This window comes from Phalangium opilio, unplaced genomic scaffold (genome assembly GCF_054372755.1).
Source record: "Phalangium opilio isolate 3A_F unplaced genomic scaffold, DU_Popi_V2 ptg000003l_1, whole genome shotgun sequence".
Taxonomy (NCBI): Eukaryota; Metazoa; Arthropoda; class Arachnida; order Opiliones; family Phalangiidae; genus Phalangium; species Phalangium opilio.
The window spans coordinates 13,835,336-13,854,076 of NW_028324145.1; the positions used below are offsets into that span (position 1 = coordinate 13,835,336).

Consider the following 18,741-nt stretch of genomic DNA (forward strand, 5'->3'; position numbering starts at 1 on the left):
CTATCCTTTTGTGGACCATCTGGCCCATCCATAGCCGTCGGTAGGCCGTAAGTTCAACGGATGCACGTGCAAACGTAAGAGAGAAAACTCGCACGTGGCCAAGTCCGCCAAAAACATCCTGAGTAGGAATACATTGAAGATAGTCAAAAAGGGCCAAAGAGCTACGCACCCATAACACCCTATACCTATAGTAGATTTTTATTACCTACCACCTTATAGGTATAAACCGTTTAACAGCCGGTCCCGGCCCAAGAGAGAGAGAGAGAGAGAGAGAGAGAGATCGTTTTCTAAGAAATAATTTTAAATTTTCCATTTCGCAAGGCAAGCAATATAGTATATTTCCTGGAAACCGGGGTAACAAAATTTCCCCAAAAATATTTCAAAGTACAGCTGTACCCGAGGGGCTAATCACTAAGCGTTCCATCAACCATTGAAGGGTTAAGAATAAGATAATTTCAGATTTGATTTCCTTATATTTTTCAAGTGGATTCTGGAATTAGAATATATAAGTGCTCGAGATGATAGGCTTAAAATAGACGTAAGAATAAAAATGGTCAGGTGTTTACTCCGTATCATAATATATCTTTTTATTTTTAAATGATATTTTTGTCATCATTTTTAAACAAAACTTTCTGTACAACTATAAACAAGTAAAAAGAAACACAAAAGTTTGACGTTTCTCTTCGATTTTTTACGCGAATATTTACAAAATAATTACGGACATTAATCAAAGGAAAACAAATTAAGAATTCGCTTTGAAAACGTCACGTATAAATTTAAATTTAAAGAACTCTAAAATGACATATTTATGTACAAATTGAATATTTTTGTTTGTTTGTTTTTGTACAAATAATACGATCACAGCCTGTTGGTGGTACTCGCTTATATTATAGAATTTTTACTTCATTCTTTTAATTATTAAAAAGAAAAAATCATTTCTCGTTTGAATTATTTTAATTTTAAAAGAGTATTAATATATAGCGTTTGAGGCGCAAGAGGCACAAAGACTATATACAACTCCTTTGTTAAACAGGTAGTTTTCGTGATTTTTAATATAATTTATGACGTCATGAGTAAATGATTGTGACCCGAATTTTTTTTTGTAAAAGGAACCACTTGGTTGGTTGTTAAAGTAGGGTAAGAAAACAATGGAAGGTAATGGGGTAAGTTTTGTAGCTATACCCGCAGCCTTGTTTAAAAAGATTATGTCTACTTCACAGGTATATTATTAATATGATTTTTACAGTACTTTTTAGTTTAATATCGAGAATGATTTTTCTTTTCCCCCTTTGTTATTCTCCCGTACTAATTTATAATAACTATGATTAATTATTAAATCTTGAGATCCTCAGAATTAATTATGTTTTTCTTGTATAAAAAAGAAAACATTGAAGTAGCGCTAATTTTCAATATTATATAATATTCGAATGAGACTTCGTCGCCTGTCTTGATGATGGAAAGACTTGGGCTGACCAGTGGCCATAATGCGCAATTACTTTACTTTATTTTTGTTTCTTTTTGCGTCGCAGATCGAAGACTAGATGGGAGGCAATTTTCTTCTTCTTCCAAATATATTTTTCAACTCGCTTCGTTCAGATTTTTAAAAACCAGTTGAAAAATTGTTGCTTATTTCACCCGAGGCGGCAACCATCTTGGTCTGACTACGAGGAGTTGGGGGTGAACGAACCAAGAAAATGCGCGCGGATCTCGGTCTTCTACTTGTCGGGATCATGGATGGGAGACTCATTACGTAAAACTACTTGGTTTTTGCAAAAATTGTCCCCGCGGCGGAGCGCCACTCGACACGACACGAAATCACAAAAACTCAAAAAACGAGTTTTATCTTTTAAAGTCAGTTAGTCAGTCTCTTTTTTTTTGTCTTCAAATAAGTATCTTTAGCAAGGTACTTGTCGCGATGGCGTTAAACTGTTGACCAAGTCCGCCAAGTGCGCTGGCATTTTTTCCAAGTGGCTTAGCTAAATTAATTAAAAACAAACATTGGGTTAAATACTGGTTCTCTTCAACTCATTTTATTTATTTATAAATATCCAAAACGTTTCGGTCATCCTAATTTTAGCAACTTGGCTTTTTTGGAGAAGACTTAAGGCCCGTTCAGACGTTTAGTTCCTTAACCATTACAACTACTCGGAATTTGTTTGAACGAGCCCCGAAACATTCAAGATGTTGAAATAATATAGTTTCTCAAAGGATAAATACCTCTAAATTGGTGCAAGGATTGGCCAAGTTATTTCCAGGCGGTGATAAAAGTCCCAAAGGTTGCCTGTTGGGACTGACGGCGTTGGGGCTGACGGGTACGGCGCCGTTGGTTCGGGCGGCGGCCGGGTGCGTTTCCAAGGCGTTCTGCAAATCGACGATGTAGTCGATGACGTACTGGATAATTTCCAACTTGGAGAGTTTACGGTTTTTGGGCATATTGGGCACCAAATCTTTCAGTTTAGCCAACAAGGCTTGCATCTCCTCTTGGGTAACGTCGGAGCGCCCCTTGTTCTTGGAGACCTTGTGCAAGTCAGACTTGGCGGCTCCTCCCGAATGCGAATTTGGTTGAGATTTCATGTTTCCGGTAAAATGTTCGTCGTCCAAAATATTTTGGTAATCCACAAGTTCAACGGTAATCACAACAAAACAACGACGGCGGTGGTGGTAGCGGTAGTCTTAAGTAATCCAAGACCGAAGCGAAACTGACGAAAGAATTCTTCTAACGAAATCGACGGCGCGATGTTTCTCCCGAACTTTTTCTAAAAACACGGATAAGTTAGTCGCGGAAGCGTTCGGGGAAAGATCTAGCTCGAATGATGACGAAAACGGAGTCGGCGCGGATATTTATAAGCAAGGCCGGTAAGAGGCGGGGCTTCGGGTTCGGATCCGGGAAAGTAGGAGTCGGCCTCGAGTAGTTGGAATCTCAATTGGGGGAAGCTGGAGATATTAGCACTAGCACTGCGCCCGCTCAACCCAGCTGGTACTTGCGCTCTTCGAACGAGGAGCGGAGTCGGGGGTTGCCAGGATTTCTCCGCTTATATCGAGTCAATCACCCAACGCGCCATGTGCTTTAGCGCCGTGAGAATTTCCCACACACGAAGGAGAATTGAGAGGAGAAGAAAAGCACGCGCGCACGTGTTGCCGTTTCAGCCGCACCAACCCGACCCTCCCCCCTTCCCTTTACTCCATGGCCGATTACGATATTGCAAATACACACCAGTACATTTAAGGCTCTCAAATACCCAGCACCTGGAACCCTAGTACTATGCCTTCCTGAAGTCCCCTTCGCCACTCAAAATTGTCCCCTTCCCTTCTTGTCGAAAGCTCGGGCAAATTCTCCTTTTTTGGGACGTATCTCGTGTGAAGGCGCCTTTAAAGACTAGTAACGCGTGTATGTATGTATGTACAAACGATTTTGTCACTGAGTCCGAATCACTACTTGGGTAGGGTAGAGTGAGGACTGGTGACGGTAGTAGAGAACTCTGTAAGCTTTCGCCATCTAGATTCGATAGCGTCAAGTTCTTCGGGGGGAATGGAAAGATTGACAACGTTAAATGGCTTAGGAATTTTTCTTCAAGATTGTCTGAATGGGGCTTCATTAGCAAACTATAATTACGTAATATTTCAAGAGCTTCTTCTTTTATACGCAATTTTAATTTGTATTTACAAAAAAGAGAGAAAGAAAGAGAGCGAGAGCGAGAGCGAGAGAGAGAGAGAGAGAGAGAGAGAGAGTAAGAGAGAGAGAGAGAGAAAGAGAGAAGCAGGCACGCTCTTAGTTAATGACCAATTATTCTTCCCATATTTAGATCCGAGTAACGATTACGACATCTTCAGTTACTATCTATCCCAAGCCGTCCTTCATAGAGAAGAAATTATTGCTTGCCTAGTACGAAACGGGTTTCTCCCATCAGAGGATGAAAATTACTTTCAAATCATTAGAATATTTTTTTTTCTTACGGGAGCTTGAATAAATGAGTGTGGAAAAGGTGCAGTGTCGCCCATTAATATTTTCTGTCTGTATTTGGGGGCCCCCGAGGCTGGACGCTATCTTGTTTATTATTTTGCCCTTTTTTTAAAAAAATAATATATTAAAGCCTGGTTGGGTTGGGGTTGTTTTCTTTTTAAATTTATTTAAATTTGATTATTTCGCAGAAGTCTGATTGCGGTCTAGCCGTCTTTTAGGATCTTGAACTCTTATTTATCCCTTTTCTTGAAGACATCTGTCGCGCGCGAGCCTTTGCAAAATAATTATCGAATTCGCGCTGGGCCTCGAGCGCCATTCTGTTTTTATTTTTATTGGTACACAAACAAAATCTTGAACAAGATACAGACTGGCATCTGCGGAAGGGTGTGTTGCTATAAACAAAAACCTATTAACCCGAAGGTATCCCGAACTAACTCTAATATAAACATTCCACCACGAGTCTATTCGTAAATTGGGACATACGCCGCGCAATGGTTTTGATAACTTCCAAGATTAATCTATTTCACTTTGGCGACCGACCGCATTTCAAATATTATATAAAAAGTTGTTTTGACATTAATTTAATTTCAATGTTTAATATAATGGGAAAACGTCTGGTGTGTTTTTATGTTGTTGTTTGGGGCAAAGAAAATATTTTTGGTCACGTTTCAAGGTGGTTTTCATCGGCGATAGAATAAACTGCGGGGATATTAATGATTATTTGGTATTATTTATTTTTAATCATTTGATATCTTACTAAGACTAGCCGCGGGAACTTTTGTCTTTTGCATAATTATAACTTTTATGATTCAATCTTGTCGTTAGCAAGTCTTGAATAATTATTCCATAAGAATTTGCATTTGCATTTAAATTAAAAAGGCTATAAAAATACCGAGAGAGATTTAGCTAGTTAATCTATAAAATTCCTTTGTTTCATCGACCTTGAGGGAGGGCGAGATATTTGGCGCCTAAAGTGTTCTTCGATGACCCCTGTCCCATTCAGGGTCAAACCCCTCCCGCCCGCTTCGCTGGAGGAATGGATGGGGTGAAAATGTTTTGCACGCTCGGGAGGTGACGATTTGTAATGGGGCATCCCTGACTAAGTCGGCCAGTTATCGTTTGAAGTCGAGTTTAGGTCGCCATGCAGTGCCGTGCCATGCCTCCGCTCTGATTGACGGCTCCCGCAGCCGGACGCTGGCGCCGGACTGTCGCGGACGCACCCGGTCCGCCTTGCCTGGCCTAAACTTGCCTCAACGTCTTAACCTTTCGACCTCCCCTTGCCACTCTTTTTTTTCCTTTACTATTCATTCTTTGGCACCCCCTTGGCGTATAAATACATCGCCACTACCACCATACCACCTTTTAACTATTCACGGAAAATGTAGAGCAATATTTTCTTCCTTTGTATCATCCTTAACTTAAAGAGATAGTTTCACACTGGGAAAAGCACGCGGTGTCTTTACTCTTTAGCCTGTAGTGTTATTATTTTCAACTGAGCTTCGTCGCAAACTAGAGAGGCATCTTAGACTCAGAATCTTTGATGCGTCCTACGGACAGTCTAATCTACAATATCACTTAGAGTGAACGCCACTAAAGTATAGGTACGAGTGACGTTAAAGAAACATCTCCGTCGTGAGACTTTCCCTTGAAGATTTGTATTTGTTGTAAGGGTGAGAAGTTGGGAAGGAGAGATGAGAGAGAGAGAAAGAGGAAGGGTAGGTAGCCCTTTCCTTTCTTCTGGAATTCTCGTATAGTGTTTAGTGGGCATTCCTTCAATGACGGTGGTATACGCGAACGCAGCCGGACAAGCGACAGTCTGGCGCCAACCGAGTTCCCCATAAAAGAAGGATGGAACCACCATCACCACGATGCCCATGCCACGGATGGGTCACGGGGAGTGGGGTTATTCCAAATATTTTCCAAAACCTCCGGGCCAATATTCGTTCCCCTATTCTAGCGTGAAAAGTATATTTTTGATGGAATAATGTTGCTAAGCCTGCCCTTTTTATTCGACACAGAATAGCTCGCAAAGTGAAGCATTGTTTGGTCCTGACGTAGACTCGTGGTCGCCGATGTTTTTTTTTATACTATCCATTTTATCCAGAAGGAATTTAGAAATAAGGGACGCTTGGATGAGCGCTCTAATTTGCCTTATACTACGCCATGACTCTGCTACACCGAATTTGACTTATTTATAAATAAAACATTAACTTTGGGTTGGAAGATGATATGATTCAAATAGCTTCAAAGGGTTAAGAACAACAATATGACTTAATTGGATATCCCAGGCTACCTCGCTTTCCACCAACCCCAATTGCTTAACTCTATGACAGTTACAATAACTTGAACAAAAAAATAAATCGATATCTTTGACGGTCAATGAAAATAAACGCGAATTCTTTCGCTATTGAGAAACTCGCACCTGCACTGAATAGCGAGTAGTACCACGATTTAAAATAATGCTCGGCATATTCTTCAGGAGCGCCACAAGAATAGAATTCATCCTGAAAGAAGATGGTAAGGTATTTACTTAAGGAAAGGGGATGGAAGACACACTTGGTGTACTGACGTATTTCCACCATCAGAACCACGTGTGACGCGCTGGATCTCTATTGAAAATGAATAAAGGAAGAGAAAGAAGGTTTGGGATACGCCTACATCCACCTGTATGTATCATCACCAACGAGAGAACCGAAGGAACTAACGCGGACTCTCTCTCTCTCTCTCTCTCTCTCTCTCTCTCTCTCTCTCTCTCTTTATCCGAATCTCTAAAGGAGCGTAAAGATGATTGTAAAGAGGGCTATGTACATTCCAGAGTGGCGCCACACTGACGCTGAGAACCGACTAGCTGCCCTGTTATACCAACGTAAATGGAGAGAAAGAGAGAGTATAGAGCTCTTCTTCAACATGAAAATACAACCGTAAATACCTCCAGGGACATTACGATTGTACAAAACCTATCCTTTTCTTACTATTTAAGCTAAATATAAATTGTGGCGCTGGACTTGACACGTAATTTAAACGCCAATTAAAGATCTGGGGTGTCTTTAAGCGTCACAAGTACTGTATATAGTTGGGGCCTACAAGGTGACCATTCTATTAGTTTTAACGACATTTTTTTCTTGCTCTAACTCAAATGTGATTATTATTTTTATTTATTACGTTATCTTACTGGTAATGACAGTCTATGATATCTTATTTTTTTTTTAATCTCCGAAAGACATCAAAACGATTATAAACGAATCAACATTCAACCTATAATATTGTCTGTCTCTCATAGAGACAATTATCAAGAGTTTTCAAAAGAAATGATTTTTTCTTCTTACGCATAATGTACCTTTCAATAAATAATTAAACCTTAACTTAAATTCTATTTTAAAAAGAACCGATATGGGATGTTGTTAGAATTATTTTCCTCTTATCATCATCATCATCATCATTATTATTATGTTGTAGAATAATTGTTTTGAGTTTGGACGCAAACGATACTTAAATATAATAACTGGGGTCGACTAATCTGCAGGTACTCTGAATGTCTGAAATGCAGTCCACGGTAGGAAACCTACTATTTATAGTATGCAGGTTCGGTTCACATTTACAAATATAAGAAAGCAATACTATAATTCATTGCCTAACATACAGTCGAACAAAATTAGAGTTTCAACTCTGAAATCTCTTGACTAAAATGCAGTACTCTGAAATGCAGTCCTCTAAAACTATTAATTTCAACTCTGAAATCTCTTGACTAAAATGCAGTACTCTGAAATGCAGTCCTCGAAAATTATTAATTTCAACTCTGAAATCGGTTGACTAAAATGCAGTACTCTGAAAAACAGTCCACGAAAATTATTAAATACTACTCTGAAATCTTTTGAATAACACGCAGTACTCTGAAATGCAGTCCTCGAAAATTATTATTTTGAACTCTGAAATCTCTTGACTAAAACGCAGTACTCTGAAATGCAGTCCTCGAATATTATTATTTTCAACTCTGAAATCTTTTGACTAAAACGCAGTACTCTGAAATGCAGTCCTCGAAAATTATTAATTTCAACTCTGAAATCGGTTGACTAAAGTGCAGTACTCTGAAATGCAGTCCTCGAAAATTATTAATTTCAACTCTGAAATCGGTTGACTAAAACGCAGTACTCTGAAATGCAGTCCTCTAAAACTATTAATTTCAACTCTGAAATCTCTTGACTAAAATGCAGTACTCTGAAATGCAGTCCTCGAATATTATATATTTAAACTTTGAAATCGCTTGACTCAAGTGCAGTACTCTGAAAAGCAGTCCACGAAAATAATAAATTTCAACTCTGAAATCTATTGACTAAAATGCAGTACTCTGAAATGCAGTCCTCTAAAACTATTAATTTCAACTCTGAAATCTCTTGACTAAAATGCAGTACTCTGAAATGCAGTCCTCGAATATTATTAATTTCAACTTTGAAATCGGTTGACTAAAGTGCAGCACTCTGAAAAGCAGTCCACGAAAATAATAAATTTCAACTCTGAAATCGGTTGACTAAAACGCAGTACTCTGAAATGCAGTCCCCGAAAACTTTTAATATAAACTCTGAAATCTCTTGACAAAAATGCAGTACTCTGAAATGCAGTCCTCTAAAACTATTAATTTCAACTCTGAAATCTCTTGACTAAAATGCAGTACTCTGAAATGCAGTCCTCTAAAACTATTAATTTCAACTCTGAAATCTCTTGACTAAAATGCAGTACTCTGAAAAACAGTCCACGAAAATTATTAAATACTACTCTGAAATCTTTTGAATAAAACGCAGTACTCTGAAATGCAGTCCTCGAAAATTATTATTTTCAACTCTGAAATCTTTTGACTAAAGTGCAGTACTCTGAAATGCAGTCCTCGAAAATTATTATTTTCAACTCTGAAATCTTTTGACTAAAACGCAGTACTCTGAAATGCAGTCCTCGAATATTATTATTTTCAACTCTGAAATCTTTTGACTAAAACGCAGTACTCTGAAATGCAGTCCTCGAAAATTATTAATTTCAACTCTGAAATCGGTTGACTAAAGTGCAGTACTCTGAAATGCAGTCCTCGAAAATTATTAATTTCAACTCTGAAATCGGTTGACTAAAACGCAGTACTCTGAAATGCAGTCCTCTAAAACTATTAATTTCAACTCTGAAATCTCTTGACTAAAATGCAGTACTCTGAAATGCAGTCCTCGAATATTATTAATTTCAACTTTGAAATCGCTTGACTCAAGTGCAGTACTCTGAAAAGCAGTCCACGAAAATAATAAATTTCAACTCTGAAATCTATTGACTAAAATGCAGTACTCTGAAATGCAGTCCTCTAAAACTATTAATTTCAACTCTGAAATCTCTTGACTAAAATGCAGTACTCTGAAATGCAGTCCTCGAATATTATTAATTTCAACTTTGAAATCGGTTGACTAAAGTGCAGTACTCTGAAAAGCAGTCCACGAAAATAATAAATTTCAACTCTGAAATCGGTTGACTAAAACGCAGTACTCTGAAATGCAGTCCCCGAAAACTTTTAATATAAACTCTGAAATCTCTTGACAAAAATGCAGTACTCTGAAATGCAGTCCTCTAAAACTATTAATTTCAACTCTGAAATCTCTTGACTAAAATGCAGTACTCTGAAATGCAGTCCTCTAAAACTATTAATTTCAACTCTGAAATCTCTTGACTAAAATGCAGTACTCTGAAATGCAGTCCTCGAAAATTATTAATTTCAACTCTGAAATCGGTTGACTAAAATGCAGTACTCTGAAACGCAGTCGTCGAATATTATTAATTTCAACTCTGAAATCGGTTGACTAAAGTGCAGTACTCTGAAATGCAGTCCTCGAAAATTATTAATTTCAACTCTGAAATCTTTTGACTAAAACGCAGTACTCTGAAATGCAGTCCTCGAAAATTATTATTTTGAACTCTGAAATCTCTTGACTAAAACGCAGTACTCTGAAATGCAGGCCTCGAAAATTATTATTTTCAACTCTGAAATCTTTTGACTAAAGTGCAGTACTCTGAAATGCAGTCCTCGAAAATTATTATTTTCAACTCTGAAATCTTTTGACTAAAACGCAGTACTCTGAAATGCAGTCCTCGAATATGATTATTTTCAACTCTGAAATCTTTTGACTAAAACGCAGTACTCTGAAATGCAGTCCTCGAAAATTATTAATTTCAACTCTGAAATCGGTTGACTAAAGTGCAGTACTCTGAAATGCAGTCCTCGAAAATTATTAATTTCAACTCTGAAATCGGTTGACTAAAACGCAGTACTCTGAAATGCAGTCCTCTAAAACTATTGATTTCAACACTGAAATCTCTTGACTAAAATGCAGTACTCTGAAATGCAGTCCTCGAATATTATTAATTTCAACTTTGAAATCGCTTGACTCAAGTGCAGTACTCTGAAAAGCAGTCCACGAAAATAATAAATTTCAACTCTGAAATCTATTGACTAAAATGCAGTACTCTGAAATGCAGTCCTCTATACTATTAATTTCAACTCTGAAATCTCTTGACTAAAATGCAGTACTCTGAAAAGCAGTCCACGAAAATAATAAATTTCAAATCTGAAATCGGTTGAGTAAAACGCAGTACTCTGAAATGCAGTCCTAGAAAATTATTATTTTCAACTCTGAAATCTATTGACTAAAACGCAGTACTCTGAAATGCAGTCCTAAAAAATTATTATTTTCAACTCTGAAATCTATTGACTAAAATGCAGTACTCTGAAATGCAGTCCTCTAAAACTATTAATTTCAACTCTGAAATCTCTTGACTAAAATGCAGTACTCTGAAATGCAGTCCTCGAATATTATTAATTTCAACTTTGAAATCGGTTGACTAAAGTGCAGTACTCTGAAAAGCAGTCCAATTTCAAAGTTGAAATTAATAATATTCGAGGACTGCATTTCAGAGTACTGCATTTTAGTCAAGAGATTTCAGAGTTGAAATTAATAGTATTAGAGGACTGCATTTCAGAGTACTGCATTTTAGTCAACCGATTTCAGAGTTGAAATTTATTATTTTCGTGAACTGCTTTTCAGAGTACTGCACTTTAGTCAACCGATTTCAAAGTTGAAATTAATAATATTCGAGGACTGCATTTCAGAGTACTGCATTTTAGTCAAGAGATTTCAGAGTTGAAATTAATAATATTCAAGGACTGCATTTCAGAGTACTGCATTTTAGTCAAGAGATTTCAGAGTTGAAATTAATAGTTTTAGAGGACTGCATTTCAGAGTACTGCATTTTAGTCAATAGATTTCAGAGTTGAAATTTATTATTTTCGTGGACTGCTTTTCAGAGTACTGCACTTGAGTCAAGCGATTTCAAAGTTGAAATTAATAATATTCGAGGACTGCATTTCAGAGTACTGCATTTTAGTCAAGAGATTTCAGAGTTGAAATTAATAGTTTTAGAGGACTGCGTTTCAGAGTACCGCGTTTTAGTCAAAAGATTTCAGAGTTGAAAATAATAATTTTCGAGGACTGCATTTCAGAGTACTGCGTTTTAGTCAAAAGATTTCAGAGTAGTATTTAATAATTTTCGTGGACTGTTTTTCAGAGTACTGCATTTTAGTCAACCGATTTCAGAGTTGAAATTAATAATTTTCGAGGACTGCATTTCAGAGTACTGCATTTTAGTCAAGAGATTTCAGAGTTGAAATTAATAGTTTTAGAGGACTGCATTTCAGAGTACTGCATTTTAGTCAAGAGATTTCAGAGTTGAAATTAATAGTTTTAGAGGACTGCATTTCAGAGTACTGCATTTTTGTCAAGAGATTTCAGAGTTTATATTAAAAGTTTTCGGGGACTGCATTTCAGAGTACTGCGTTTTAGTCAACCGATTTCAGAGTTGAAATTTATTATTTTCGTGGACTGCTTTTCAGAGTACTGCACTTTAGTCAACCGATTTCAAAGTTGAAATTAATAATATTCGAGGACTGCTTTTCAGAGTACTGCATTTTAGTCAAGAGATTTCAGAGTTGAAATTAATAGTTTTAGAGGACTGCATTTCAGAGTACTGCATTTTAGTCAATAGATTTCAGAGTTGAAATTTATTATTTTCGTGGACTGCTTTTCAGAGTACTGCACTTGAGTCAAGCGATTTCAAAGTTGAAATTAATAATATTCGAGGACTGCATTTCAGAGTACTGCATTTTAGTCAAGAGATTTCAGAGTTGAAATTAATAGTTTTAGAGGACTGCATTTCAGAGTACTGCGTTTTAGTCAACCGATTTCAGAGTTGAAATTAATAATTTTCGAGGACTGCATTTCAGAGTACTGCACTTTAGTCAACCGATTTCAGAGTTGAAATTAATAATTTTCGAGGACTGCATTTCAGAGTACTGCGTTTTAGTCAAAAGATTTCAGAGTTGAAAATAATAATATTCGAGGACTGCATTTCAGAGTACTGCGTTTTAGTCAAAAGATTTCAGAGTTGAAAATAATAATTTTCGAGGACTGCATTTCAGAGTACTGCACTTTAGTCAAAAGATTTCAGAGTTGAAAATAATAATTTTCGAGGACTGCATTTCGGAGTACTGCGTTTTAGTCAAGAGATTTCAGAGTTCAAAATAATAATTTTCGAGGACTGCATTTCAGAGTCCTGCGTTTTAGTCAAAAGATTTCAGAGTTGAAATTAATAATTTTCGAGGACTGCATTTCAGAGTACTGCACTTTAGTCAACCGATTTCAGAGTTGAAATTAATAATATTCGACGACTGCGTTTCAGAGTACTGCGTTTTAGTCAAAAGATTTCAGAGTTGAAAATAATAATTTTCGAGGACTGCATTTCAGAGTACTGCGTTTTATTCAAAAGATTTCAGAGTAGTATTTAATAATTTTCGTGGACTGTTTTTCAGAGTACTGCATTTTAGTCAAGAGATTTCAGAGTTGAAATTAATAGTTTTAGAGGACTGCATTTCAGAGTACTGCATTTTAGTCAAGAGATTTCAGAGTTGAAATTAATAGTTTTAGAGGACTGCATTTCAGAGTACTGCATTTTTGTCAAGAGATTTCAGAGTTTATATTAAAAGTTTTCGGGGACTGCATTTCAGAGTACTGCGTTTTAGTCAACCGATTTCAGAGTTGAAATTTATTATTTTCGTGGACTGCTTTTCAGAGTGCTGCACTTTAGTCAACCGATTTCAAAGTTGAAATTAATAATATTCGAGGACTGCATTTCAGAGTACTGCATTTTAGTCAAGAGATTTCAGAGTTGAAATTAATAGTTTTAGAGGACTGCATTTCAGAGTACTGCATTTTAGTCAATAGATTTCAGAGTTGAAATTTATTATTTTCGTGGACTGCTTTTCAGAGTACTGCACTTGAGTCAAGCGATTTCAAAGTTTAAATATATAATATTCGAGGACTGCATTTCAGAGTACTGCATTTTAGTCAAGAGATTTCAGAGTTGAAATTAATAGTTTTAGAGGACTGCATTTCAGAGTACTGCGTTTTAGTCAACCGATTTCAGAGTTGAAATTAATAATTTTCGAGGACTGCATTTCAGAGTACTGCACTTTAGTCAACCGATTTCAGAGTTGAAATTAATAATTTTCGAGGACTGCATTTCAGAGTACTGCGTTTTAGTCAAAAGATTTCAGAGTTGAAAATAATAATATTCGAGGACTGCATTTCAGAGTACTGCGTTTTAGTCAAGAGATTTCAGAGTTCAAAATAATAATTTTCGAGGACTGCATTTCAGAGTACTGCGTGTTATTCAAAAGATTTCAGAGTAGTATTTAATAATTTTCGTGGACTGTTTTTCAGAGTACTGCATTTTAGTCAACCGATTTCAGAGTTGAAATTAATAATTTTCGAGGACTGCATTTCAGAGTACTGCATTTTAGTCAAGAGATTTCAGAGTTGAAATTAATAGTTTTAGAGGACTGCATTTCAGAGTACTGCATTTTAGTCAAGAGATTTCAGAGTTGAAACTCTAATTTTGTTCGACTGTATGTTAGGCAATGAATTATAGTATTGCTTTCTTATATTTGTAAATGTGAACCGAACCTGCATACTATAAATAGTAGGTTTCCTACCGTGGACTGCATTTCAGACATTCAGAGTACCTGCAGATTAGTCGACCCCTAATAACTAACAAAGATTTTTTTTTCCAAGAGCCAGACACCTTTTTATCCCATTTATTGACGTCATCAGACGACAAAATATTAATTTCGCATAAACTATGATTATTATTATTATTCAATAATAAAAAACACACACCAGCAGCTATGTTTGCATCGTCTCTATTAAAGCAACATCAATCTAAATTTATCATGGAAGTATTTGCATATTTTGTTAAAACTACAGACACATTTTTTGTCTCTCTCTGGTATTAGGAGAATTTGAACTTCTTCGATGATATCTATTTCGGATAGAACCTTCAAAAATTCCTTACTGACTACCTACGCGTTTCCGGGATTGGGGAAAAAATATTCTAAAATTTCCACATTGGACTAGAATGACCTAATCACGATGATATCAGCGGCAGAATGTAAAATGTCCAGAAGGCAAGGTTACGCGCAAGAATTTCTTGTGTTTGGCAATAAAAATATTTCCCCAAAAAAAGATTTATTTGAACGCAGGTGTTTCATTTTGGTCCTGTTAAATCAGAAGGCGGTTGAAATGGCGGAGGGGGGGGGGGGTAAGAATGGAACGTACATACAGGACAGGTAAGAAGAAAAAAAAATGGTGCTCTCTTTGGTGTCGGCCAGCTGGCGCAGTCGACGCGTCTACCCATTTTTCCCACGATACCTTTCGACATCGATATAAAGATACTATTATAATAAGCAGCTTGCCTTTTTAATAATCTCCCCTACACACCAAGAAAGCCAGCAAAAGAAGCTACCGACGCGACGGAGAAATGAACGGCATGCAACAGACCAAAGAAAGAATTGAGATTTGCACCCCATATACAAATTCCTAGATCTTGTTCCGCGTGTCCCCTCTTTTTCTAATATTATCCTTACACTCTCTCTCCCGGCCCAAGACGGTATTGATTTAATTGGCCCAAGAATATTGCGTTAAAAAGATAGCGAAAACAAGGTCTCCATAAATCATTCTTAAACAAAGATTTAACTTAAGTAGAAAATGGGGGGAAGAAGAAACTTTGTTATCAGTATATAACGAGGAGTGTGAATTGGCCACCAAATCTAAGTCCCAGATAACCTGATAGAGAGTAGGAAAGGTGTCGCTCCATAATTTACTTAAAAAGAACGGAGGAAAATGGTGTTTGTTTTCCCACGTTTAGTAATCATGCCTTATCTTTATCTACCTTAGTAAATAACGATCACCTCCTTAAGCTCCCTACCAAACCAATACTAACAATGAGCGACTAAAAATTTGGGGAAGTTACCAAAACACTTGAAGAAGAAATCAAACGTTTCCCCCGATGGTTTTGGGCTGTTTCTAACATGAACACAAGTTCGCCTGTCAGTTGTAATGGTCGTTAATGCACTCTAGGTGATTGGTGCAGCTGAGGGCGATAAGACAAATCCAGGGACAACTCTCAATTAAAGAAAGGCGCTATCTTTACTGCGTGGAATTAGACACAGCTAGCTATAGGTATTTATCTTTCTCCAAAGCGCGCGATGCATTTTTAAGACCGTGGGAGACAAAACTAAGAAATGAGATAAGCTCCTTAGCTAACTTTATTTTTATAAGGGTCGATAAGAACCCTATAACAAAAAGATAAGGTGATTCTAACTAAGTTAAAACCAAAGCAAACTTGTTCGTACCCAACTGACAAATAAGGCGTAAAAACATACGAACAAAGCGATACTCCAAAATATCCAAAGTTATAACCCAAGCCTTACGGATATACCGTCATATAAATCTACACCAGGAATATACCTTTGAATTGGAGGGTTTGTCTTTGGAGAAAGAGATAGATAATGCATGGCGTGTCCCCGGAGTTGTTAAAGAAGAGACACCTGTTGCCTTCAATTTATGGCACTCTAATTAAAACCTATAGCTATAAATTACGGTAAAGACACTTTGATTGTGTTGACGCTAAAATTCCCCAAACTTTTTCAAAAAGATAAACAACAGCAGGTGCGATCGACGATCCGTGGCATTATCTTTACACCGAGTTTGATTTCTTTTTAATGCTCGAAACAAAATCAGCGTGTAGAAATATAACGGGAACAACTTATACCCGAGAGAGATCGGACACTTAACCATAGAGATGATAAGTAATTGCTCTATGGAGTGGGGCGTAGAGGCAACTGTCCAACATCTCTCTCCTTCGTACGCAACGGCCTATTGATTGTTTCGCGAAATCAGGGATCCATATCAGGAGCGTTTACGCAAGCCCTAGTCGCGAGTCAACAAGTAATGGACTAGCTCAGCTGTCCGAGTTTCGGATGGTCTAACATTGGAAACAATGCACGTGACGCATCTGCCAGAGCTCCGCAGGCGTAAAGACACGCGCAATATGCTATAACGGTTCTTGACTTTTTTCCATATCGTTTTGACCCGTGAAAGAGACACTATTGTTTAACAGAGTGCAGCTGCATTCAAACGGGGTTTGCACGTGTCCAGTTTAAAATTAACTTTTCCACCATTTACTAAAATAAAGCGTATTATACGTTTAAGTCACAAATGTCGAAAGGATTTCTGGCTAAAGATGCCCGAAACGTGACAAAATTGCCTGCCAAAGTAGAACAAGAATCGTGTCACAAAATACGGATATCCCTTTAGTATAGTAAGCAATCGCTGACCACCGTACAATTTTCCGGAAGCGGATATCATAGGTATAGCTTAAGGCTGATCCGTCAGCTGCAGACTGTTTTTTAATTCGTTAACAAATGGGTGAAAGCCCAAAAAAGGCGCGCTTTATCACTCTCCTATATAGTTATCCCTGTAGTAATGTACCAACAGCTATGGGCCCACTTTATTAATAACTATCACTGGAAAGCATTGTGTAAGGAGGTGGTTCCCGAACCTATTCATCGAGCCGTGATTGAATACCAGCTGGGGGAGGGGAAACAAACAACCAAGAGAAAGAGGGGGGGTCAAATGTCAAGCCGCGATCGCGGTACCAATTTGGGGCCCCATCAGGCTCAACTCGCAAATCGGACGGGCCCGCTTGTCTAATTGCAAAAAAAACCTGAATTGGTAAAGAGTGTTTATGTCCTGTATTGTCGAAGTAGAAACTTAAATAACGTGGTAACAATACTTCACGTAAATTCAAATAAAAAACTTGTAGGTAATTGCATTATGGGAAGGGAAAAAGAATTGTTGCCTTATTTATCACAGATTGAAGTACGTTTCAAAGTAACAGTCCATTTCTAAAATGATTGCCTGCTCGTATTGATGTTGTTCCGCATGGCGAGCGTGAGAGGGCAGAACGAATAGTGTTGCTCGCGCATGATATGGCAGTCCTTATAAACGTAACGGTTATAGGAACTCGGCTTGTATTTGGACCAGGTGCGCTGACCGCTCTATCGCACCTGCACGCGTGACCCCTCGCTAGTCGCTCGTTCCCTAAACCCCGATGGCCCGTTATCTCCCTCGCCTCGCGCCAACGCACCCTCACCTGTTGCTCAACTCCAAAACAAAGCACCGAGCTCACGAAATCCTCAATCTCAATCTCAACCCATACTATAGGATCTTTCCTTCCTAAAGTCGACCAAGCTACCGAGTCAAAACACGGGTTCCCCCTATTATTCGCGTTACAATCTCGAGGTGAAAAACTCGAAGGGCGATACCATCTTAAGAATACGGAACTATCTTTTCCCTTTACCGGGGTTGGCATTATCGTAACATTACGCGTAGCTTTGACTTTGGTGAAATTTGAGTTGGATACGACGAAGCCAGGTACATCAAGATTCGAGAGGGAATTAATCGCCTTGGGGCCATCTAAAGAAAAGACACCGCCTTCGACTTACAATCGGGGAAAATATTAAACATCTTAAGTTGAATATTTACAAATAAAGTGGGCTATATTCCCTATGGATATAATTTACTACCAAGTTAAATCGACGGTGATTAAGCCTATAACTTGAAATAAAAAAAAACACGCGAACGTTATTAGAATCTTAGCGAGCACCTGCAGTCCCCGAGGCCATTTCTTTAAATACGATACTCTATCGGCGTAACGTTTACGAAATAACAGAGCCCAAGGTTGGACGCTGCCATTACCGTATCGACTGTCACAGAGCCAAAATAATTCTTCGAGGAAGTGTTGCAAAGAATTATTTTATTTATTTTTTCAAGATTTTATTTAATGCCGATTTAATCTTGTTAAATTATTAATGCCGCTCGCACGGTGGTGTTATTGGCCAACCATGTTTCAACATTCCTTTGAAAAGAAATTTTTCTCTCTTGTTACAAAATTGTTGAAAATTTTCGGTTGAATTAGTTTAAAACTGATGGACACCTTTTTGCAAACTCCATCTCTGAGATTACCATCTCTTAGATTTTAAAAAGAGATAGCGGCTAGGTTAATTAGACGCTAATTAGAAACTGCATCTAATTAACCTAGAAAATTTAGCTTGGAGAGGCAAATAAAGTGACATTTGAGTCACTACTTTACAGGAGGAAGAAAGACTAGCTCGCGCGGGTGGCAAAATTAAATCGAATGACTCGACTCGCACCTGCCCGGACAAGGAAAATAAGAACTAGGTATATCGCGTGGCCCCGAGGTGCCAGAAGCCATAGTCATACACCGCGCGTCACCCTAACTAAAGACCGTAATAATAGATTGGATTCTAATACGGGAGACAGGCTGACAATTGTATCATCTTA

The 18,741-nt window shown here is 37.8% G+C and overlaps 1 protein-coding gene and 1 long non-coding RNA gene across 2 annotated transcripts; one reads left to right on the plus strand and one right to left on the minus strand.

Moving 5' to 3' along the window:
- Positions 1-561: 561 nt before the first annotated feature.
- emc (Basic helix-loop-helix domain-containing extra-macrochaetae) lies at positions 562-2,836 on the minus strand. Its single transcript, XM_089841819.1, has 2 exons — positions 2,218-2,836; positions 562-1,976 (listed from the first exon to the last, which is right to left on the minus strand). The coding sequence occupies exons 1-2, from the start codon at positions 2,572-2,574 to the stop codon at positions 1,896-1,898; spliced, it is 438 nt and encodes a 145-aa protein (XP_089697945.1). The 5' UTR covers positions 2,575-2,836; the 3' UTR covers positions 562-1,895.
- Positions 2,837-5,647: 2,811 nt separating this feature from the next.
- Positions 5,648-7,459, plus strand: LOC149718003 (uncharacterized). Its single transcript, XR_016368307.1, has 3 exons — positions 5,648-6,478; positions 6,547-6,627; positions 6,736-7,459. It is a non-coding gene; the product is annotated as an uncharacterized LOC149718003 (long non-coding RNA).
- Positions 7,460-18,741: the final 11,282 nt, after the last annotated feature.